Consider the following 11,225-nt stretch of genomic DNA (forward strand, 5'->3'; position numbering starts at 1 on the left):
TGATTGTAAATCTTAATGGGGGAGAGTGAAACGGGGTTACACGTACCCTGGTAACAAAGGTGTGTGCCACACGAGATAGGCATGGTGTGACTGCACCCAAATAAGAATACGGTATGTGGCTGGGTAGCCAGTAGTTACGCATGTATTTAGATTTTCCATATATATTTAGGAAAATCTATACATTTAAATCAGGCGGCTTGGCCGCAGATAAAAATAAAGTCAGTTTTTGGAGTTTAAACCGAAGAGTTGATCAGCCTTGGGTTAAGGCAACAATTACTCTTGGAGTAAGCGGATTGCAATCCGCTAAACTTGTACTTGTTCTAAGTATAGAACGAAAGGTCGGTGACCTAGGTTACGCTTCCTCAAAGCGCAAAGCTACGGCAGCCCCGCTGCATCCAGGCTCTGAAAGGCAGAGAAGAAAAACCTCCCAAAATGAATAAAGAAAGCTGATCACGGCCGTGCTCTAAATGAAGCGACAGCGCTTTGCGGTAACGGTCAACTAGCCACGATGCCGCGCATAAGACTGGGAACTAATTAGCACTTTCCTGGTTATAAAACGTCTCCTTCGATGTGGGACTATGTGTAGTCAAAGATGTCGCAATATTCCTCATCGCCTAAACAGGAGTAATACGTGTATGTAAAATTTCTCCTCACACGTCAAGAGAGACACGACTGGCGGACCATGTAGGAGTTAAGACATCTCATCACGACAAAGAAGTATGACCCTCTCACCAAGCGGAAACGCTCGCCGACGTCATGAAGGTCATCGAACGGGATCGACGTCCGTCGCCATCTCCCGTGTGCTTATCCGATATCACCTCATGAATAGAGGTCACTTTATGCAATGAAGATTACAGCTTCTGTGAGGATGATGTGCAGGGAATATAATTTATCCGTGAATTTCAGTCAAATTATCGCGTAAAACCCTTTTACCAATCACAGTATGATATTAAGAGCTTGAGCATCATACCATGAATGGTTGATGGCGGATCTTGAACTTTGCATAAATGGGAGGAGCACATATGCTAGATGAGGTTTCGTTGTCCTGGAATATCTTCGCCACCCATGTCAGACAAATCTCTTTCAATTAATGGCGTTGTGTCAAAAGGGGGTCGCAGTAGTTGCACTGCAGTCAAGTAACTTACTTCTGTCACCAGTTTAGGTATTTACATGTACAAACTGGCACGACCGACGCGGGGATGAATCCCAGCCATGTTGATGAGAGAAAATAGAGGCATTAGCACCTGAGAAGCTTCGCGGTAACCGCACATATTTCGTCTTCGGTAGTACAAACATACGTGCTTCGTGTGCCTCCTTCGCTATCAGCGAAAGATTGCAAAAGATCGGACTTTCACACAAAGGTGTACAACGAACCCCTGGCCGGGATGATGGGCAGCCTGCATAACAAACCGGGCTCTACGGTTCCTTGTGGGGTTGTGGTCAATGAAATACAGCACAAAAAAGCGACTCTCCTCGGCTTAGATGGAGCCTAGAATTTTTAGTTGTTGATATCAACGTTCTGGTTATATATCAGCAAACACGATCCGTCACTTGCCGCTAGCCTCTCTGACGCCATAAGGAGGCGTTGAGTGGGGTGGTTTACGATCTCACCATTTTCATCTTCTGCTTCGCGCGAAAGAAAGTGCCAATGACGTCATATTATTACTTTGGCTAGATACATTGTTGTACGACGCAATATCTGGTTCCGCAAATCAAATTGACACCATGCAGCCCTTCCTGATCGAATAGCACGCGTGGTGGTCTCGTCGCCACGCCGCGATATTCATTTTACAAAGGTTAGAAGCGGTCCGAAGAATTCTTGAAATGAGCATTGTTGCTCCTTGCACTCAATTATTTGTAAGTGTCCTTGATTTTAGCTTCATCTATAAAGAAGTGGAGAATTCTATCGAGATAGGATATAAATGATGTTAACGGGACCGCCATTAGGTTTGCAAGTCTTCCCTTATTAAATTCCGATAGAGCTATAATACTTTTCTCGGGGATGTACAAACATTGAAAGGCGGTAAGGTCACCGAAATGGTACGTATGAGAGGCTGATCTCGTCAGAGCCCAAGTGCTGACTTAGTAGTACAGTGACATCGTAACAAACATAAACCATCTTCAGGGTCAAGTCGTTTTACTCAAACGTTTATGTCGCCCTTCAACTTCATCGGCTCTGTCACACGAGATTGCGGAATCGTCACTCTTCATCGTACTTGGCACAGGACACAACAGCTCATCATCAGCTCGATCATCTACCAGAGGTAGAGTAGGATCGGCAGATCCACTCATTTTCTGTACTGTCAGCCGGTACCACAAGACACAGTCAATCTTTCTTGTCTCAACAGAGGAGGCTTCAGTTTTTAGCCATTCCCCATTGTCGCAGATAATGTAGTCTTTTGTTCAAGGCTGCGTTTTGTTTGGTACGTGCTAATGTTTGGTCAAAATTCCTGGTCTGTATTAAATTTTTGAAACGACATCAGTGCACCATCCATCAACACGGAGGAACGACTGTGAGACGCGATGCAGTCATTTGTCCGATTGATACATGCGTGGCTCATTACTATATAGGAAATGAGGTACATCTTAGAAATGGTGTGATCATATATTAATAATAATACTTCTAGTCAGTGAGTTCTATTTCGATACAAAGGCCGACCTCATGTTAACTGTACACTTTGGTACTCTTTGGATTTAAACCAATCGAGAAGCAAGCCACTAATCCTCGCCTTCTTGTCAAAGACGAAAAGTCTGCGGAAGAGAATCAACTGAGTTGTCGTTAGCTCAGATCGCGATCTGCTAGCAACTCGACGTCGCAAGCATCTTCATCGTATTACGTCAACCACATTTAAATTACTTATATATAGGCGCTGTGAAGAATCAAGAGCAAGCAAAACCGACGTAACAACGGGCTTTGAACATGTCCACCCCTAACACTGAGGATGACGGCGTTCTGCGCTTCAGACGCGAGTCTGCAGACGCCCGCGACGTCATGCGCAACTACGAGCGCTCACTGACTGAGGCGGCACTTTCTCCTCTATCCGGAGTCACACGCAACCCGAGAAATGTTGCTCATAGCGTGGCCATGCGCTCGATCAATGCGGCAAATGGTGGAGGTACCATTACCCGTCATATGTCACCCCAAGCTGTCCACCACTCGCCACATGCCTTTGCAGACGTACCACCTGTTGATCTGATGATGTTTTCCCCACGTCGACGTGCACTTAGCGCTCACAAACAGTCGCTTGAAGTAGCCAGTGTCCGGGTGAATGTAGAAGACGAGAATGAAGGGAAAGCTGAAGAAAGAGTTGGTGAAATAGATACACTTCAGCCAAACGAGCGAAGACTAGATGAAGATGGATTTGCTCTGTCGGGAACACGGCAAAGTAAGGTACACTCCGAGAAGCTCCCACTGATCAAGGAATTAGAAACAAAAGACACAAATGATCCGGACGAAAGTGAAGGCTGTCTGATCTGTATGGATGAATTCTCTGCCCGACGTAAGGCTTATCCACTTCCCTGCACTGGTCAATGTACAGGTGCATATGTGCACTACCGATGCATAATGGCCTGGCTAGGCCAATCCGGTAGCTGTCCTCTCTGTCGCGGAGCTTGTGACCCACTAGTGCTACAGCCATTGCAAAAGCTTGAGCTTCAAGATATGACTAAAATGGCATTGCAGCCAGTTCCTCTGGATGCAGGGATCATTCGATGCTACGTCAAGCAAGTATATCGTGGTATGTTCAAGCAGTACGGCTACGAAATGTATCTTCAGGGTCAGATTGGTACACAAGAAGAAGATAGGTTCTTGCTGGCGGCCAGACGTCAGGTACGCTCTAATATGACTGCAAATTACACAATCTCCACAGACAAGGAGTGCACCGATGTAAATCGAATCGGTCGCATGGGTTCGAATTTTCTTGGCACGTGCTTCACACTCTACGACAATGGACGAGACCCTCAGAAATTGGCAAAGATTCAAGATGCAGTGAGTTCAAACGACGTGGTGGTACAAAATGTGCTTCAGATTCGAGAGGAGCTTGGCTGTGTCACGTACGAGCCGAATCGTACGAGTGTGGGTCCACGAAAGATGAGGGTAGTAATTCCTGACGTGGACGAGGACGGTAGATCTTCTAAGATTGTACGACCAATGAGTCGTCAAGATCGACTCGCCACGCGACTTTCTACTGGAGAAATGAGGGATTTAATGCGCTTCTCAAATCGTGAACCTGTCTTTCGAGAAGATCTTGGTGCCTACTGCTTGGATTTTGGTGGTCGGGTGTCAATGGCTTCTGTGAAGAACTTTCAGCTTATCAGTAATGAGGATCCTTCAATGGGCAACATACTTCAGTTTGGTCGTGTCGCTGATGACATGTTTACAATGGACTTTCAATGGCCGCTCTCACCTTTCCAAGCGTTCGCTATATGCCTCAGCAGTTGCGATACCAAGCTGGCGTGCGTTTAACTCGTACCTTCTCCGTAGAACTAGCTGCGTCAAAGAAATGTTATATATAATGAACCTCTTAGCTGTTTATTTCATTGGTTATAATTTTTATTATTATTTTGCTTAATTTCAATGTGTCTTATTGGTCAAAACAAAGTTTCACATGACTGTGCTGCTACCCTCCTTCATCGCCAATGGCAACTGGTTCCTACTAGCTTCGATTGTATCTGTAGCCGCTCTTAGTGCGTTAGTACACCCTCAGTGGCGCCTTCATTTTGGTGACGTATCGCGACGGAGCACCAGGCGTTTTTTTTTACTCTGGGGATTGCTTATATCGACAGCAATACTTGTGGTATTAAGTCTAGCGCTCGAAGTGTATCACTCACGCGGCTGTCCAAATAGCGTCGTGTTTCACCATGAGACTGAGAGCTTAGCACGTTTCGTGTATAAGTTATGCACGCAAGCTAAATTGCAGTATTGGGTGGCATTTGGCAACCTTTTGTTTGTTATGCGCGGCCAAAGCAGTATACCTGTTGGAGACACTGACTCGGACATTGGCGTAGTTAAGGCTGAGTTCATGCAGCATTATGGTAGCGTTAGTAATTTCTCGACGGTTATACAACACGAGGCTTATGCGCAACTTCGAAAATCTGTTCATGTCGTTTACCACATGGAACGGGAACTTGTCCAAATTTACTTAAATGAATCGGCAAAGGGCTCACATGCTGACATTTGGTTGTATCGAGAAGAACGTGATGAACAAACTGGCAAAGAGTGGCTAGTTAATGATGATCGCACGATTAGAGGAAAGAAATTATTGCGCGACCAAGTTGTACCAGTACGACAGGAGCCAGCGTCTTTCTTAGATGTGCCAGTGACCGTGCCGAGAAATGCAAGTTACGTGGCAAGAGCCGAGTATGGAAGTGATTACATGATACCAATCACTATGAGATTGGAGTGCATCGAAAACATAGTCAACGGATACACATTTTATAAATCATCGTTTGGCATGAAAGCTCGTTACGTGACTATGATCGTAGTGATGGTAGCAGCGATAACTTTGCTAGCAGCAAATTATATCCCACCTCTGAGTAAAGCATTGCACAGGAAGAAAGAACGTTCGATAAAAGGTGACTTTGGTTTGATAGATGCAGCAGGATGGAGATCGGACAAAGACTTTGCCTAAATACACAAATAAATAGTTGTTGTCATGATATTGAGGTTGTCTGCAATAATAACGTCAATCCTTTTATCATGTTTTTGGCTCTGCTCTTTTCTTGACAGATTTTACTCGTTGGTAGCATTCACAAGAGGTGGAATGGCAGGAGGATCTTGAAGGAGTAGCTTTTGTACATCAAGCCACTCCATCGCCTCAAACTCCTCGTTGTGAATAAGACTGCCAACTTCCATACGATCCAGGTACATGACGCCGTTAAGATGGTCCAACTCATGTTGAAATATACGAGCAGGAAAGTCATTCAAAGTTTTCTGAATTTTGCGGCCTTTTAAATCATCGTACTGTACTCGAATCATGTTGGCACGTCGAACAATACCTTGATAGCCAGGAACACTCAGACAGCCCTCAAAGTCACGCGTGGTTGCTTCTGACAAATGCAAAATTTTGGGGTTTATTATCTCTTGATATTTAATTTTGTCGAGATCGTTTTCATTCTCGGGCATGTTCTTTATCATTAAAAACATACGCAGGTTGTGTGCAAGTTGAGGTGCTGCAATCCCCACGCCAGCCTCTACGCGCTGAGATTCGATAAGTACCGCTGATTCTTACTCATAACAAATCAATGAACTTACAACTTCTTTTTCCAATTCTTCAAATAGTCTTCGAACAGCGGGAGCACGCACATCAGCCACAGACTTTGACACTCTGCGTAACGCTAGAAATAGATTTTAATATGATGACAAAGAGAAAGGAAAGGTCAAAGAGAATAGTGATAGCATTTATAGCTATTTGCTTCAACTTAAGACTGAAGTTAACGCATAGAAGACGTACCAGAGTTTCCAAGAAATACAAGTGTCATCGTCTCCTATAAAATGCAGCATTGAAAAGTAATATTTGTATAACTTTGGAAAAAATTTAACTTAACAATTGTAGAAATGAACGAAAGCGTCCAAGATGCAGCGACGGGTGCTCCACTTGCCGCACATTTTGCAACTAAGCGACGCTTAATGGCCACTGTCAAACAAATGGAAGAGAGAGGCGAGAAGATAGAGGAAGCCACACCCGAAGAAGTTCTTGAAGCGGTGAGTAAGGCAGCGGAAACCGTGTTTAAGTTTGATTTTACAATTGAAGATGGTACGACGAGCGTCAGTAAACGGAATCGAAAGCGCAGTATGAAGCGACGAGGCAAGAAAAAGAAAAATGGTGCAGAAGATGGAGACAGTATGGCTACGCTGACAAAGTCACCACCACGATCGGGAAGTACAAAGCAATGCAGTCAACAGGCACCGAAGCAATCGTCAATAGATGAGCCCAATAGCAAAATAAGACAATCATCCTCGATTGTAAGGCTCCGTAAAGCAACAAGTACTGACTCTGAAATGACTAAGATGCATCTACGCTACGGCCAAGGTCGTCGCAATCTTGCAGCAATAAAGCAACGCGAACAGCGCAAGAAGGCCGCAATAGAAAATCACTCGTTCAAAGAAACAGTGAGCAGTACTTTCAAGTTTAATTTCGTTGCCACATCGTAGAGACAAGTCCACTTTGTACAGATTGTGCAGCTGTTCGTTATAGAGTTTTTGTAATATTGACGTATGCTTTTGCACATCTGTGAAAAGCATGGAGATCACATGAGCGATAATCGATTGTTATACTACCATTTTCAGTTCTGTAGTTTCTGACGCTAATAACGTATCGAGTCGCGTAGACCTTCTAACTTTAAATCAAGGCTATATTTGGTGTCTGCCAAGGTAATTTTACTTCATACTACTTCGTCAATCAGTCATAACCTTGTCTTCTTGTCTCTCGTTGCCTGTTCTGTGCAGTCGAAGTTTTCATTCCTACTAGAATTTTAACGCAAGGAGACGAAGTCAAAAACTTGTCAAACCGACAAATATATAATGGGTTGTCGTCAATCTAAAGCTGATTCTGTAATAGGCTCCACTGCTGTCTCCTCACAGCGAGATACAGGTTTGAGTATGCGTGACGACTTGACCTCAGACCTCATTCAGCACATGTATGTCGACGACATTAATGAGTACTTTGACTTTAGCATCACAATTGGCACGGGCCACTTTGGCTGCGTCAAACATGCTGTAAGCAAAAAGTCTGGTAAAGACTGGGCCGTGAAAATTGTCGCTCTTAGTAACGAGGTGGACCGAAACGCACTGCGCAATGAGATTAATATTCTCAAACGGCTGCATCATCCTCAAATTGTTCGTGTCATTGCTTCGTATGAAGATAAGGAACATATGTACATGGTCATGCAGCTTTGTAAGGGAAAAGAATTGTACGAGCATTTGTACCAAGGAAATCGCACAATTTCAGAAAATGACGTGCGAAAGATTATTCGTGCATTGTTACGAGCGTTGGCGTTCTTGCACTCAAATTTTATCACGCATCGCGACTTAAAGCTTGAAAATTTGTTGCTTGAAAATGCTGATAATCCGGGATCGCTTCGTTTGTGCGATTTTGGTTTGAGTGCACGTTTCAAGCGAGGCGAGAAGCTTGAAAAGCCAATGGGTACAATTGATTATGTCGCTCCGGAGGTGCTGGATGGAAATTACAACGAAAAGTGTGATCTATGGAGTGTTGGCGTCATATGCTATGAGCTTTTGACGGGAGTGTCTCCATTTCACGGAGCAACGGTTGACGAAACAATGGGCAAAATATATGATGGTGTGCTTGTGTTTGAGAATGACGTCTGGTCAAAATTTTCGGCCTCTTCAATTCTTTTTGTTAAGTCGTTGGTGAAGGAGAATGTCGACCAGCGTCTTTCAGCTGAGCAGGCGCTGAGCCACAAATGGCTCCATGAAGGAGATATGGGAAGTGCGGACGGATTGGGTGCTGCTCGACTTCAGAGTAACAAGTGCATGTTACTGTCAAACATGTTAAACTTTAGTCAATGTCGAAAATTAAAGCAAACGGCATTGCTTTCGGTAGCTCTTGGAATTTCAGAGGATCACATTCAACAGGAAATGGCTGCTGAAGTCTTTCACTCAATCGACAGTAGGAAAAAAGGGTCATTGTCACGTGATGAGTTTTGTACTGCTTTGGTCGAATGTGGAGTGTCTTATGCTGATGCAGGTGACCTGTTCACGCGAATAAATCAGTCGAAAAGTGGTCACATCAACTATTTAGAATTCTTGGCGGCTGTCATGGACCAGCGCGACATTGGACAAAGCACAATTCGCGAGGCATTTGGAATTCTTGACGGTGAAAAACAGGGCCGTCTGTCACTTGTGGGGTTGCAAGATTTGTTTAAACATTCGATGGTCGCCGAGGAGGTTAAGGAAATGATTGCGTCTGTCGATACCAACGGCGATGGATACGTCGATTTTGAGGCATTTCAGGGTCTTTTCACAGCATCACTGCCCAATGTTGCAGAAGACGATGCGCCTACGACTACCAGTACCGTGTTTGGCGATGCTGGCAGTCCCGAGAAATTGATGGTAACGGCGACTGAAAGTACTGCGGATAGTGCGATTGATACATTAACTCCGTTTTCAACATCAAGCTCGGTTGGCAACACATCTACGTCCGAAATCGCAGTTGAGATTGAAAACGTCAAGACAGCATTCACGAACCAGAACGACGTTAATGTCGTATTAGTAAAGATCTAAGCAAAGTAAGTGGCTCTATGATGTAAATGTGTTGAGCCACTGTAGTTCATCAGCTCAGAAGAAATAGCTCTATTCGTCATTCAGTACAAATGATGCAGAGATGTAGAAAGAGGCTACCCCAAGGTTTTCCGTATTAAATTTATTCTGCAAGTTACTACTACTTGCTTAGTGTTTCCATAACACTCGGAATATGTGGTGGATATAACTTGGATACGACCATCTGGCGGTACAGAATGTCCGCTTGTTCACGTGCAAAGGCAAGCATCTTCTCCTGCTCCGAACTGTCAATTTGAATCGTTTTATGCTTGCGGAAATCTTCCTTTACGCGGCGTGTGGCGTAGGCTCGGAAGTTGTAAGTCTGTAGTAAATTGCGCTCTATATCAGACATTATGAAATGTAAACGACAAGTTATATTGCATTTACCTCAAGCTTGGCTGCGCTGCGCAGCATCTCGCGGTAGAGCCGCAACACCGACGACGAGGACGCCATAGAAATTTAATAGTCAAATGGTACTCATAATACGCAACATTCGTACAACATACTTTTGATACACTTAAAACGAAAAATCAAATTAAATGGACATTGATGATAGTTACACGTTGCTTTGCTACCCTCTGCTAGACAAAGAAAGCTCGATAGTGATGTTTACTTCTGACTTTCGGTATTGTCGTCGTCTTCATCATCGTCTAAGGAGCCGAGCTTGCTATTGTATGGGTTTGGATATGGACACAAAAGCTTGGGATCGTCAAGATCTTGCTGCTCGGGATTGTCCGACGAGTCCTTTGTGCACTTGCCGTACGTGTAATTAAGACGGACGCAAGTGCTTTTGGCGCATGGATACATGCTCGGATCAATACAATTGTTAAATGCACATTGCATGCCGAGGGGAGTCACGTAAAACTTGTCATGCACGCGCACTCTGAGATGGGCCTCCTGCTCTGCAAGTACGATAACTATGGCAGCAATGGCAATGGCGGCGGCGATTAATGTCTGAAGAATCTGCATATTTATCGACCGAGGTACTGTGAGAGAATTCTAGCTGATTCGGAAGTGATGGAGAGGATCTTTCTGACATTTGATTTATAAGTCCATGTTCCTTATTGGACAGAGGCGAGGTACTGATATAATACAGTAAACAATCAGAATGTTCGAATTTTTTTTATTTGAAAACACTCATTCTTTGTTTGGTTAGAAATTTAGATAGAATTTAAATTTTATGGGTTGAAAGACCGACCCACATTGCAAAATTGATATTTTTGGGACTTTTATGGGTTTTTCTAAAAATTCTTCACAAAATCGAAAAAAGATGTTGTGACTTAGGTTGAAAACTGGGCAGAGTGTGCACGATGAAGAATGAGCACGACGGTCGGTAACTAGATGTCAGAACGTTTTATCTTTGATTTTCTTTGTTGCAAAGAAAATCGGAAGCACGTTGAAACAGTTTGCGGGAAGTGCTTTAGAAAATAATGTGTAGTGATACTCGAAATAGCACTTAATTCTCATCTGCTGATATGTACTGTGTTGATACAGATTTTAGTCAAGTAAGTACATTTGGCCGATGGCTTGTTTCAGCTGTGCAGTTTTGAACCTCTTTGGAAATGCTGGCGGTTATTTAGCTCCCCACTTCATTGTACTAGAGTGTCTGTAGCGGGGTTACACATACCCTGGTAACAGGGGAGTGTGTCACACCAGATGGGCCTGGTGTGATTACACCCAAACAAGAATAAGATTTTACTTTACATCTTCGGTAAAATCTATGCATTTAAAATTAGGCGGCTTTGCCGCAGATAAAAATAAATAAAGTCAGTTTGGGTTTAAACGAAAGAGTTAATTAGCATTGGGTTAAGGTTGTAATTACTCTTGGAGTAAGCGAATTGCGATCCGCAAAACTCGTACTTGGTCTAAGTATAGAGCTAAAGGTCAGTGACCTGAATTACGCTTCCTCTAAGCGCAAAGCTACGGCAGCCCCGCTGCACTTGGT

General features: G+C 43.9%; 7 protein-coding genes across 7 annotated transcripts; 4 read left to right on the forward strand and 3 right to left on the reverse strand.

Moving 5' to 3' along the window:
• Window positions 1–2,920: 2,920 nt before the first annotated feature.
• PHALS_03931 (tubby-like protein) lies at window positions 2,921–4,465 on the forward strand (the record flags this gene model as incomplete). Its single annotated transcript, XM_024721968.1, has 1 exon — window positions 2,921–4,465. The coding sequence occupies one exon, from the start codon at window positions 2,921–2,923 to the stop codon at window positions 4,463–4,465; it is 1,545 nt and encodes a 514-aa protein (XP_024573092.1).
• A 142-nt stretch (window positions 4,466–4,607) lies between these two features.
• PHALS_03932 (uncharacterized protein) lies at window positions 4,608–5,630 on the forward strand (the record flags this gene model as incomplete). Its single annotated transcript, XM_024721969.1, has 1 exon — window positions 4,608–5,630. The coding sequence occupies one exon, from the start codon at window positions 4,608–4,610 to the stop codon at window positions 5,628–5,630; it is 1,023 nt and encodes a 340-aa protein (XP_024573093.1).
• Window positions 5,631–5,731: 101 nt separating this feature from the next.
• PHALS_03933 (peptide deformylase) lies at window positions 5,732–6,480 on the reverse strand (the record flags this gene model as incomplete). The annotated part of the gene is made up of 4 exons (XM_024721971.1): window positions 5,732–6,048; window positions 6,148–6,199; window positions 6,254–6,336; window positions 6,453–6,480. 4 exons carry the CDS (start codon window positions 6,478–6,480, stop codon window positions 5,732–5,734), a joined length of 480 nt encoding a protein of 159 aa, XP_024573094.1.
• A 76-nt stretch (window positions 6,481–6,556) lies between these two features.
• On the forward strand, window positions 6,557–7,153 carry PHALS_03934 (uncharacterized protein; the record flags this gene model as incomplete). The annotated part of the gene is made up of 1 exon (XM_024721972.1): window positions 6,557–7,153. One exon carries the CDS (start codon window positions 6,557–6,559, stop codon window positions 7,151–7,153), a length of 597 nt encoding a protein of 198 aa, XP_024573095.1.
• A 369-nt stretch (window positions 7,154–7,522) lies between these two features.
• PHALS_03935 (camk cdpk protein kinase) lies at window positions 7,523–9,244 on the forward strand (the record flags this gene model as incomplete). The annotated part of the gene is made up of 1 exon (XM_024721973.1): window positions 7,523–9,244. One exon carries the CDS (start codon window positions 7,523–7,525, stop codon window positions 9,242–9,244), a length of 1,722 nt encoding a protein of 573 aa, XP_024573096.1.
• A 157-nt stretch (window positions 9,245–9,401) lies between these two features.
• Window positions 9,402–9,733, reverse strand: PHALS_03936 (lyr motif-containing protein 4; the record flags this gene model as incomplete). The annotated part of the gene is made up of 2 exons (XM_024721974.1): window positions 9,402–9,602; window positions 9,668–9,733. The coding sequence occupies 2 exons, from the start codon at window positions 9,731–9,733 to the stop codon at window positions 9,402–9,404; spliced, it is 267 nt and encodes an 88-aa protein (XP_024573097.1).
• Window positions 9,734–9,889: 156 nt separating this feature from the next.
• Window positions 9,890–10,249, reverse strand: PHALS_03937 (RxLR-like protein; the record flags this gene model as incomplete). Its single annotated transcript, XM_024721975.1, has 1 exon — window positions 9,890–10,249. One exon carries the CDS (start codon window positions 10,247–10,249, stop codon window positions 9,890–9,892), a length of 360 nt encoding a protein of 119 aa, XP_024573098.1.
• Between the last annotated feature and the right edge of the window lie 976 nt (window positions 10,250–11,225).

This window comes from Plasmopara halstedii (assembly GCF_900000015.1).
Source record: "Plasmopara halstedii genome assembly, contig: Scaffold_238, whole genome shotgun sequence".
NCBI classification, from domain to species: Eukaryota; Oomycota; class Peronosporomycetes; order Peronosporales; family Peronosporaceae; genus Plasmopara; species Plasmopara halstedii.